Source organism: Vipera ursinii (genome assembly GCF_947247035.1).
Source record: "Vipera ursinii genome assembly, chromosome: 1".
Classification (NCBI taxonomy): domain Eukaryota; kingdom Metazoa; phylum Chordata; class Lepidosauria; order Squamata; family Viperidae; genus Vipera; species Vipera ursinii.
This window is the reverse complement of record NC_139512.1, coordinates 133,768,152-133,781,131: the sequence shown is the minus strand read 5'-3', so window position 1 is coordinate 133,781,131 and position 12,980 is coordinate 133,768,152. Positions and strand designations below refer to the sequence as shown.

Here is a 12,980-nt window from a genome sequence, read left to right as displayed (position 1 = left end):
GAGAAATACACAGTGCTCGTGAAATCTGAAGGGTTTTATACCTGAAAAGCAATGTGCCTTCTCATATTATGGGCCAGATGGCTACGCCTCTAAAAACCTTCAAATATTTTGCCAGATAAAGCAGATATTCTAGTAAGTCCAGACTGCTGAGTGTGGTAAGAAATCAGTGCTAAATTTTGCAAAGAAATCTAGAGAAGTTCACACTCTTGGAGACCTTGGGATGTGCATTTTTAATTCACCTATGTCATGTAAACCCTCAGAAATCTAGGCCAAACCACTAATGGTTAACAGCAGCAAAATGGCTGAATTTTGGTGGCATGATTTTGGCTTCTGGCTGAGGATGGAAGCAGTTTGCCTGCCTAATGCTCCTCGTATATTGACAGACTCATCCCTCTTACTCCTGCTATCCAATTCCAAGAAAATGTTGATCAATTAAGATACGAACAGATGAAATTTGAAAAGATCAAAAATTAAACAGTCCCTTCACTTGAGATGGACTACTTGATGGGTTTGGGGAGTATGTTTTATTTTTGCTTTAGTACAGAAGCAAAAATTTTCTTTTTCAAGGACATTTTTTCAACTCTCTAAACTAGCCTACAGCCCTGAGATTTCTAGGTGATTGTTTACACAAGTACTGATCAATTCAAGCTTGTTAGCTTTTTTGAAATCAACTAAGGTTGGCTTGCTTTATTGATTAATTGATTGTCTGGGGATCATATACTACTGTAATGTGGTAGCATAAAGGTGCTGTCAAATCCTGTCTGTGAAAAGCAGGAAGAATGCACAACAGGAACGGGAGATGATCCACAAAAGAAATGTGTTTATTGCAGGAACACAGCAAATCCAAGCAGGAGCAAAGTCAGTGTTGGCTGCTCGCTGCATCCAACGCTGTTATTATAGCCGCCCGGTGCACACACCCACACCCCGCCCAAACAAACCAACTTCCGCCTCTTCCCCTATATACACTCCACCCCTCCCCTCATGCTCCCTTTGGCTCCTACCTTTCCCTGAGGCATAGCATGCCCCTCCCGCCAGGTACATAGCCCACCAAACCCTTACACCGCGGTCCCGCACTCCATCACTACCATTCGCAGCAACCACCTCCCACCTAAGGACGTTCCGTTCACGACCCCAGGCCCCTGGAACCCCACCACCCCACAGTCCCTGGTACTGCTGCATTCCCAGTCAGACTGGCCCGTTCCGCCAGTCCGGGTTCCGTCTGCCATGCTATATGGGAGGCCTGGGCCAGCAGCCGTGCTCCTGCTTCCTTGCTGGCAAGGCACCCCCGTGCCGGCGTGGCCTCCAGCGCCGGATGCGTTGGTGCGGCCTCCAGCACCAGGTGAGGGCCTGCATGAGAGTCCTGTGCAGGTGCACCCTCCTCAGCCAGCCGGGGCCGTGCATGGTGGGTCAGCGCAGGCGCGGCTCCCAGGGACAGGCCGGGAACCCACGAAGCAGTCCGGCGCAGGCACAGCACCGCAGAGCAGCCGGGAGCGTGCAGGCGGTCTGGGCTCAATGTGCGGCACGTCCGCAGCAGAAACGGTGAGGTCCAGTGGACGGGGTGTGTCAGCTGGCAGCGACCCCCCTGCTGAGTGTTGGGCCTGCGTTCCAGGTAAGTCAGGTGACGCGGCTGCAGCTAGAGCAGAGAGGTCCCACGGGTGGGGTGTGCCAGCCAGTCTCAACCCCCCCACTGAGTGTCAGGCCTGCGGGGCTCAACAGGTGCTGCCATCTGCTCTAAGCATGCTGTAATTCATCCCACCCTGTTCAAAATACAACTGGGAATTGGGAAACTGGACCTGGGGACTGGGATTCAGCCTATTTTATAATACCTTGTCTGTAGTCTGAATCCATAGGTGGCAGTTAGAATGAAGGGCATATTCCCCCAAATAAAAATCGTATACCAACCTGTCAGGTTTGGCCACACAGATGCACACTATGGTTGCTAATGAAAATTGCAATGTGATCTGTCTGGAGGATGTAACTAGGGTAAAATGTGACAGCTAGGCTACTAACCCGTGCCACAATACAGGGTTCACATGAAGGCTATATTGAAAAACATGCACAAGTTAACTGCTGACTGTGCCCTGTTTGTTAGACAGAATCAAACGTGTTGGAACTTATCTTTAATGTCATAAAAGACTAAAGGACCTAACTATTTGAGAGGCTGACTTCCTTGTAGTAAACGTCAACTTCCCTCCGTCCAGTGCGCTCCCACAGAGAGGGCCTCCTCAGGGTGCCTCCGATCAAAGAATGTCGATTGGTGGCCCCCAGGGGGAGAGCGTTCTCTGTGGGCGTGCCAGACCTATGGAACCGCTTGCCGGTTGAGCTCCGGACGGCCCCCGACCTTCGCTCCTTCCGGCGCGATCTCAAAACCTTCCTTTTTGAACAATCCGGCCTGGCCTGATGGGATGGGGTTGGGTTTTATAAATCGGTCTTAACTTTTAATGTGTATTAATTTATTTACGGGCATTGCTGTTTAATTACTTTTTAATTTTTGTATCCTGTTTTTATTATGTATTGCCCTGTTCACCGCCCTGAGTCCTTCGGGAGAAGGGCGGTATACAAATTAAATTAATAATAATAATAAATAATAATAATAAATCGGTATGACCATGAAGATCTGCAGGAGAGATTCTTTTGAAGCTGTCCCTGCAGATATCAGAGACTTTCTCCCAAAGGTTTCTGGGCTGTCCCTTCAGAGTTACACCTGGCTTTCCCTCCCTCCTCACATGGAACTTTCCTAAAAATGTTATCTCTTTTGCCAATGTTTTCATAAATAATTGATTTTAACATTCCCCTTATGTTTTAATCTTTTAAACAGCAGAGTGGAATAATAAAATCATGGCCCACAAACACCTTATCCAACTTTTGAAACTGATTTCTTAGTTTCTCTCCTTCCCACAAACAGGACTTTTAATTGTAATCTCACCATTAAACAGAGAAAGAGTTTGAAATGGTTTGTTATTGGTTTGACAAATCCACATTCCATTCTAAGACAGAAATGTGAAATGCAGAGTGATTTATATCTATAACGATTTATATCTATAAGGGATCTAATTCAATATAAAAAAATAATAATAGGTTTGAGTGTATCCATTTTTAATTGTTTATTGTAGTATGGAATAAAACCCTTCTTTCCAGAAGAATCTATTACAATACAGCCCTTTAGAGAATGGAAATAGAATCTATTGCACCAGTGAATAGAAAGTGCCTTTAAGAAATTTTACATTTTATATACGCAGTAGGGAACCTGAAATCATAATGTTTTCATGGATACTGTTAATTTCCAGATAATAGAAGTCACATAAATTGAATGGAAACTATTGATCAGTTTTCAGTGTTGGGGTTTTTCCTCCCCTTAACCCTAATTTAAAAACTGAAATCTGTCATAGTTCAGACATGAAATAAATATTTTTCAGCATAGCTTTTAGCATGAATGTTTCGCTATCATTCTGCTGCTAACCACTTTTGCTTCACAGCTCACAAAATGTGTAAGAATTTAGAAAGCATTATTTCAACCCCCAAGCAACATTATTTCACAGGTTTTCATTGTTCGATTTCTTCCCTAAGAAGCACTGATCTGTGTCATTGTCATTTCTGGCAAAAAGAACCCTGATAATGGTAACCAGTATAAAACAGCAGCCTAATGTAGAGCTTCTATAGTTCCAGAGTCTGAAGGCCCGCTTATCCCCTATCCAACAACACAAATGTTATTAAATGTCCCTTTTACTTTTAGTGGTCAGTGAAATGCAATAATTAAAACCTACCCACAGATGAAAGTTACCTTTGTGCAATAGTTTGTGGTGGGAACTAGAGGACGCTAATTGTCAAGCTTAAGCTCTTTACAAGAATCTGAACTACTAATGGTCAAAGCAAATAGGCAATAGATAAGAGTTAACGGAATTCAAGGTGAGCTGGACTTAGATCTCTAGTGAGCAGGAAGGGACTCAAGATTGATGATGTATTTGATCCCTCTCTCAGGCTCAGCCTGGTCATCTCCTACACTGATATAGTTCACATTGTTTGTTTGAAACATAGTTTGAGTAATCATCCCAATTTGGCTCTATCTTAGCACTAGCCTACAAAAACAAATCACTTTATAGCTTAGCATCTGGGTTCTTTATCATTGGGAAAGAGTTAACTCTTCTCAGAGGAAGCCATAGCAATCTTTTTGTGGTCATCTTGCTTCTGCCTTCAAAAGGACCTCAAGGTTTCCAATTGTTGTCAGGTTCATGTCAGAGAGACAGATAGAACAGATAAAATAACTATCAAAACTGCTTTAACAAAAATGTTAAAAAAGCACTTGCAGGTTTTTTTAAAGTCCAAATCGTGTTTGTGATTCTTCTTTGTTTGCCCTTCGCTAAATTCTTCTCATCAAATTTAAAATGTCCGCCCTTTGAAATTTATCATTGAACATTGGCAAGTTTAGTTCACATAGGTTTGCTATGACTCTTTAAAAAAAGACTAGGTAAAATCTAAAATGGATTTCCCTTTTATTTGGGACACTATAGTGATATTTTTCCCCCCCAGAAAAGCCACTGTTTGCTCACCTAGCGAAGAACAAAGCACAGGTCACCACACCTACTGTATTTAATACATGACCATCCATAACAACCAAAACAAGCTTTTGTAACTGCAAAACAGGAAATGCTAGAAGAGTCACACATTGTATCCCTGCAATTACACTTCCAAATTGCTGACTTTTTTTAAAAAAAAATCAATTAATTGTCAGTGACTATGCAATAACCCAATTCAGAAGGTACAGTAATCATTGTATGCCTGTGCACAATTAAACTACTGCTCCTCTATTTCTCCACATTTGAAGTGCCTTTAAAAAAATCAATCATTTCCTGCCCACTAATCTGTTTCTCTCCTGTAGTGCTATGTAATTAACCCTTTGCTGACCTCAATATCACTGGATTTCTTTGCTTCTTTATTGTTTTTCATTCTCTTTCAGCATTGTTCTCTGTGGCACTCAAAGGAAGTTCTGCTTCCTCAGCCCAAATCAGAGACATTTTGTACTTCTGATTTCTGTCAAGCAGTTAAGAGCTAATAGGCTTAAAATATATATTTGCTCTGCGGGACATGGAAGTTATGATTGCATGAATAGCTGAATTAAAAGTAGGGAAAAAAGTGGGGGAGAATGCCATGTTGAGGGAAAATGGGAAACAAATGACAGGCAGGGCACTGTACCAGGTGAATTGGGAATGAGATAGATGTCACAGTTTGAGGAAAACTGTATGGGTGGATCTCTCCATTGAGTTTGCTATAAAGAATTTATATTCAAAACCTAACTTTGCCACAGAATTAACATTTTTCACACATCCTTATCAAAGGATTCCATTTAACAGCCATAGCCAAAAGGCAAATAATGAAACAGAAACCTTGCTTCAGTTAGATTAGATTTATTGAACATGTTTTCTAACCCTTCAATCAAGATTTCAACTTGTTTGGATCTACTTTCACCCTTATTCTGTAGTGCGGGAGCAATATTAAACTTTGTGTCTTATGTACTAGGACATCTTAGATTTTGCTAAGATTTTACTTCTTCCATTTCTCCTATTCCTTGAATTCCTTTTCCTTGAAAAATGAATTTTTAATCAATGGGTTTAAAGAGTGAAGCTGTCTTTTGCTAATCAGCTAGTAACAATTATTAAGTTTAACAACTGCTGTTTGTTCCGAATAAAGTATACAAAATGGGATGTCAATGGGTCAATGACATATATAACTTGATAAAACACTTGATAAAAAGTGTATTTTTGCACGTAAATTTTATCTTCCTGAGAATAAAAATTCAGGGATTAAAGCAACTTGCTAAGCACATTGGTTTGTGCTTAAATTGTAAGCCGCCCTGAGTCTTCGGAGAAGGGCGGGATATAAATGGGATTAAAATAAAATAAATAAAATAAATAAAAACTTCAAGTAGTCTTTAGTTATTCATTTTTTCTGCTTAATTGGGATTAATTAAGATTAATTAATTCTCCAACAATTAATAAAAGAATAACACAAAGCATATTTCAGACTGCCATTCTTTCATATTTGTAACTTCCTTGCAGAAAAATGAGATGGAATACATTGACAAAAGTACATGATAATTTTATGAAATCTTTAAAACCTTAAAAACTTTCTACAACTTTTTAGAAATGTTTGAGAACAATCATTTCAGAAAAATGTTGAACAAATCAGTCAAGAACATTAAAAATACTCATTCTTTAAACTGTATGGTCTATAGTATTCATAATTGCTTTACACTTTAAAATTTTTAAATTGGATTAATTAAACATGCCTATAATTATTTTTGAAATGGAAGAAATGGGAACTCAGAAGCATGCTTTACATTGTATTACAGAGCATAGGTTATAAGCAGCTGAACCATTTATGTTATACAAGTCTTTAACACATTTCTTGACAAGGGGACAAAAAAAAATTTCTAACACATTTAGTATATATGCAGACAAAAATAGGGGGAAAAATACCAAGCAGCGTTTTGAAATTCTTTCTATCATGTTCCCTGCAGTTGTCATAAAATGCATTTTCTTCTGTGTAGCATATTAATACTCACTCTCTCTCTCTCTCTCTCTCTCTCTCTCTCTCTCTCTCTCTCTCTCTCTCTGTGTGTGTGTGTGTGTGTGTGTGTGTGTGTGTGTGTATTGTATGTGTCTCTTTTGCTCAGTATTTCTGTGTATCTGCACACCAGGGAATCAAGGGCCTGGTATACTAGGCATGTACTGTGGGTCATTTGACTATAAGGGAGGGGGTTTAGAATGGAGCAGTCATTGGCATATTGTACTTTGATGCTGCCTCAGGAATATAGCTGGGTAATTTTTTTTCTAGAGTTTTTCCCCCCTCTGCTGAAAAGGAAATCCAACGTATTTTCTATCTTTCACTGGCTTCTCCCCCTACACCAAATGGGTCTTGTTCTCTGTCTCTCTGTCTCACTTGCTCTCAGAAAGACAGATCCTTCCAATTCCCTTCAAATAATTTCTTTCCAATATTGTGTTGGGTTGTTAAGAATACAAACTGCACTTTGTGTCATTACCTTGCACTAATAATTTATGATCCTCAAAGCAATTCTATGGACTCAGCAAAGCCAGGGACTATTTGTCTCAAAAATAATATTCAAGACACAGACTGAGTGAAATTAAATTAGGAAAATCATCTGTTCCAAGCATCAGTGTGTGGTTCTATCTATCATGGTTTGGTTCTCATTTGAAATAATGTTTACATGTCTCCACTGGCATTTAAATATTTTGTTAAATGAGACATAATTCCATAGAGACCTTGTAGATTATAATAAGAGTCAATGATAGGGCTATGCAAAAAATCTGAAGAGCCAATTCAAAGGCACGTCAAACAGCTTTTCCAAAATTCATTTGGAAATCTAGATTGATCTGATTCGATTTGAAGACTGCTTAGGTTTTCTGAAATGAATTGACAGAATCATATTTTGCCTAATTGGCACAGGCTGCCTTAGCAAGCACATCTTAAAGAAGACAACCTGAAAAAAAGTAGTTAATCTTAGCATAAAAAGAGAATGATTATGGAAGGAAATACTGAACCTTTCTAACTATTTGGAAGGATTTCAGAAGGAAGAAGGTGAGGAGAAACTAACATGGATGCATTTTCCCATGGGTCAGGATTTATCCTGATGTGACATCAGGGAAGAAATAATTTCCCATGGGACTCTCTCTTCAAAATTGTCTCCACAAAAGACTCAAGCATGAAATTTAGAACTTGACTATAGCTGCTGAGCTTCATATTTAACTATAACTCCGAAATGTTATGTTTGACCATAACACATTTACATCTGAATGAGGATTTCATATTCTTGAATCCCAGCTAACACCAAAAGATCCAAACTTATTTGGGAACATACAACAGTTGTAACATTACAGGCTTAAGAAGACAAATAATGTCCTGAAACTTTAAAGAATGCCTCAGAGGGAATAAATTTGTTAAAATTAGAATTCTTCAATCTAAATGTGAAACCAAAATTTGCTTTGCCTCCTTCTAAGATGCATAAGGAAGTATAAAAACAGAAAATATGGCTTCAATATCATTTCTGATTAGAGCAATTTTTGTAGTCTGTTGGATAATACCCCTTATTCTATTTTACTCTTGAAGTGTGGAAGATTTTGGGCAACTATGATTCATTTATTTCATAAAATTTCTATTTCATCTCTTTTCCATATTTCAGAGAAAATAACAATATTCACCTCATATTAAACTGGAATTGGTCCTACAAGGCATCAGCAATGAGTGTAGAAAGTTTGCTGCTATATCAAGAATTATCACCCAAGTACTTATAAGCTTCCTTCTCTAATACCATCCAATCTTATATTAACTTGCATGAACTGGGACAGTCTTTAGGTGGGTCTGGCTCATAGGATGGTGATCTGGAATAGGGCATTCTGGGTGACAAGAGCCTTAGATAGGGAAATCCTCTCCCAAAGGAAGTATGATCAGGTCCAAAAATAGCCAGCTTTCAAAAAGAGAAGTGAAGACTTATTTCCAAAGTATTCTCAAGGTAATAATTATTCCATAACCAAGCCATACTTTTCACAAAGTATTTATTAAGGAGAGGCTAGACAGTCACTTGTCTGAGATGGTATAGTTTCTCCTGCTTGAGAAGGGGGCTGGACTAGTAGACCTCCAAGGTCCCTTCCAGCTCTATTCTATTCGAACTATTTACTCAATTAACTTGTAACAACAATTGTTTTATTGTCCCATGTGATTATATATGGTTCTAGGTATTTTCTCTCTCTCCTTTTCTTCCTTTTTTGAATACAGTGCTATGAATGTCTTTAGAAGGAAGAGTAATGTAAAAATGAAATAAGAATAAATGGAAGATGAGAGAATGTTGATTGCATACAAATACAAATGACCATACATAAGGGGTATGTTGGGATGGTTCAGTCATATAGAGCAGGGGTCCCCAACCCCCGATCCGTGGACAAGTACCGGGCCACGGCATGCCAGCAACTGGTCCGCACAAACAAGGAAAGCCAAACAGGATGCAGGCAGCACACAAAATCACGCCTCCTCTGGTCCACAGAAAAATCTCTCTCCATGTAACCAGTCCCTGGTGCCCAAAAGGTTGGAGACCTGTGATATAGAGAGAAGGAATAAGGTTCAAATTTATAAAGCTATATATGAAGGAAGACTGAATGGACCAAAAGGCAAAAATGAGAAAATCATGGTTAGAGTGTAGAAGTTCCTGAACAACAGAGAGGAAAGAAGGTGAAAGAGCACATTTTATGAAATGGAATATGGGTGAGCTGGAAATTAGACTAGTTTTCAATTAAAAAAGACTGGTTTCTAGGATAAAAAAGTATCATCAAGGTGTTGATTTAAACTTATCTTTCTTTTCCCATTGATGCATGCATTTAATTTCTTCACTATTTCTTAAATCCCTTCTGTACTTTTCATAAAGCTACTGATCTCTGAAGGGGATAACATGATTAATATGCCCATGTGTAGGTACGCCAAGGCTATGGCTCTGTTGCTGTTCTATTAATTTTACTTATTAGCAGCTTGTTTGTTTTTCATTTATTTTCAGGGCCATGCTGGAAGTGATATTAACTACCTAATTCTCTCTGGCAATTTTGCTTTTTATTGACTAAATAAATGTCATATAGGCAGGGAAGCGATGAACCTATTTTGGATAAGGAGCTTTAACCAATTGGTCCATGTCCATTTTTGTCTCGTGATGGGACTATCTCGGCTATCTGTGTTGGAGCAGATGTTCTAATTAAAAAGAGAATGTCCCTCCAGCCCCCACCTTACCCCATTTGCTTGCCTGTTTCTCATGCACATCACTACACACCAATCACATTTTCATTGCCTTGAATGGGAGAGCAGAGAAAAGCCGGCAAAGTGGCACCAGCAGTTGTAGAAGATGGATTTCCTGCTTTAATGATGATGTGAAGATTATTAATTTATTTAATACAATTCGGAAGGAATTCATCTGTTAACTGTCAGGATCCCAGGGAGCTGATGGGTTGTTGTAGGCTATTGGCATGCTAGTTGCCCACTAATGACATCCAAGGGGGCTGGTTGATAAATAGCTTTGTTTATTTGTGTTTGGATTACAGGGTCTAATCTATTATTTGGTTCAAAAGAGCCAACTTTGTACTTCTTAAAAAAAAAAATCAAAAGTGTTGTTGGTATAAAATTGTGTTTTAGCCTTAGCCAGTATGAGTTTTCTTTGCTTTCTTTCTTTTTTTTTTTAAGAAATGGTTTACCAGACTAAGTACTGTATATAAAGCACATCTTACAGCAAGGCCATATATTAAATTTGACTGAATTTTATAGTCCAAATTGAAATAGTTTATCCTGGAAGGTTTCTGTTGCTTTCTAAAGATGAATGATAAGGTTTTCAAACTATTCAGAGTCAGATCTGAAGCCCTCTGAAGCTTCACGGTCCTTTATCAGAAACGAAGGCCGCCTCTAACGTTTTTTCCCTTCCCATTTCTAAGTATGGGAAATATCAGCATGAGGTGTGGGAAACAGAAGAGGAATTCAAAACTGACAGCCATATCTTGAAATCAGAGAGGACTGTTCAACAAAGGCTATCCAATCACAGTGCTTTTGTTACAGTATTCTTCCCCATATTCTTTGGTTAAAATTTGCTTTTACCCTCATTACACTTTGCTGCACTCTTTGTATTATTGTTATTGCTGCTGCTGCTTTGTTGTTGTTAGTCCATTTCCATTTTAGCAGACTTTTTTGAAGAGCTTTGATGGAATAAAAGAGCAGTGCTGTCTCAGACTGCTATACTGTATCTTCCTGATTTTTTATACTCTGAACCAATCCTTTTCTTGTGATCAAGATGTACTGTAAATTGTAACTAAGTGTGTAGAACTATAAAGAATCTAGAATCAATTGTAGATTTTTTTTCATAATGAATAGGACACAAAATATTTAGGTTTCTAGAATAGGACACAGGTAAAGCTGGGGAGCCTCTGAATTATTTCCAGAATTGCTGAATGGAGGATCTAATACAGTGACACAAAGCTGAAGTCAGAGTAAGTGCAATGAATATTTTTTTTAAAAAATGCACTTTAAAAAGTGGAACAGAAATGGAAAGAGTTAAAGCAAAGTTAGTCTCTTTCCCCCCCCCCAAACATTTAATGGATTTAAGGGACAACAGAAGCCAAACAAAATCAAACAGTAAAGAGCCAATTAGGATAGGATTTTATTTTTAAGGGTTTTTTTTCTGGACAAGATTGCCTCCATTTCATTTCTTTTTCTTTTATTTCCTTTTTTTTGTCTCTTGCGGTTTGAGTTGTATTGTCGAGAGGAAGCAAGGCAAGATTTGAAGTAAGATAAGGAGAAAACGTTTCCTCAGAACCTGGAAGTTAGGATCCTGAAGCTAATTGTACTATAAGTTCTGCTTTATTTCATGGATTGAAATTCAGGGTCTAAGAAAAGAGAGCCAGATTGGGGTGGCAATTGAGGTGCTAAACTAGACCTGCGAGAAGAGTATATTTAACCCTGCCTTAGTCATAAAAGTTGGTTAGCTGACTTTGGGTCAGTCATTCTCAGATCAACCTATTTCATTGGGTGATGGTTGTTGTGGAGAAAATTGGAGGCAAGAGTACTATGTACATTATAGCATAAAAGTGTGGTATCACTATAATAATAAATATATTTTTAAAAAGTGCTCTGGGGTGAGTGTAAGGCAGAGATTTGGAGGCTGCAGGAGCAGCTGATCCTTGAGTTGAAAGCGACTATGATCAACTTCTTCAGAACACAGTTCTTTAATCCTTTTCCATTTTTTTTCTTGTCAGTTTTCTGCTAGGTCTCTAACCTCACTTTATATGATAAACATTTAGAATTCTCAATGAACCAGTGACATTTCTTTTGCAAAAGGAAAGCACATGCCTCACTGCTAGGTCAAATTACTGAAGGAAGAGGCTTGCCAGTTGTAAATGTGTGGCAGAGAGGATTTACCTGAGTAAAATTCCTGATGGCAATAGATCAGATCAGTTCCTCACAACAGGAGGGTGCAGTGGGACTACAAAAGGAGATGCTGTAGTCTGATTATTGGGGAGCAGCAGAGCACCACAGCCTACCTGCACAGACACCCCATTCCAAATGGCATGGATCGGTCAAATCCACAGCTTGACAAAAAAACAGAAGTTTGTCTTAATATCTACCTGCCATTCTTAGCTCCCAGTGTATATTTAGCTGTTTCAAGGCAACCGTGTTTGAAGTGAACTACATCTATTGCATCTCCTGGGATCTGAATCTCAAACAAAGACATGGTTCTGATAAGGCACAAAGCCAGGGGAATATTGCTGAAGACCCAGCATGGAGCTTTTTCCTTGGGGCAGCAGTTCTTCCAAATGATGCAGTTTTACATTGTCAGTCCTTGCATGTCATGAAAAAAAAGATCCAGGGGCACGGAAAACTACTTAAATTTGGGGGAAGTCAATTATAAATATATGTAAAAAAGCATCAAGGACACCATATGGAGTTAGAGGAAGTGTCCTGTTAATGGGAGTGAAGAGCCTGGGAGTAGCACAACAAATTTATTGTAGAGATATGGAATTCCTTCCTTCCTTCCTTCCTTCCTTCCTTCCTTCCTTCCTTCCTTCCTTCCTTCCTTCCTTCCTTCCTTCTTTCCTTCCTTCCTTCCTTCCTTCCTCCCTCCCTCTCTCCCTCCCTTCTGTCTCCTACTGCCTCCTTCTCCTTCATCATAATAAGTTAAGCATTATGTTCTTTTAATAAGCCCTTAATAAAACCACTTTGTGTTTACTTTAAAGCTTAAAAATTCATACAACTATTTTTAGGTTGATTTTGTGGGGTTCTGGTGGCTACTTGTGTGCCATGATGTTGCCCACATCTGTTCTATAACCGTCTCAAAAAGGATATAATAACTCTGAAGCATATTTTATACAATTTATTATGCTTTAGAATTTTGGTTAACCAAACAAATTACTTTAAAACAGTATGCTTCTTAACAGTATGCTGATTTG

General features: G+C 38.8%; 1 protein-coding gene across 4 annotated transcripts in view; it reads left to right on the top strand.

Moving 5' to 3' along the window:
* The first annotated feature begins 1,024 nt into the window (after window positions 1–1,024).
* DPP10 (dipeptidyl peptidase like 10) overlaps window positions 1,025–12,980 on the top strand; it is a 382,740-nt gene continuing 370,784 nt past the window's right edge. For 3 of the 4 annotated variants that reach the window (XR_014493003.1, XM_083366996.1, XM_083366995.1), the window contains exon 1: window positions 1,215–1,539. Coding sequence is in view for 2 of the 4 variants with exons in the window: in XM_083366996.1 (XP_083223122.1) it covers window positions 1,225–1,539 (315 nt within the window). In the remaining 2 variants the exon portion in view is untranslated. Of the gene's footprint in view, window positions 1,036–1,214; window positions 1,540–12,980 lie in introns of those variants that run through there. The other variant, XM_083366998.1, reaches the window with a different exon arrangement.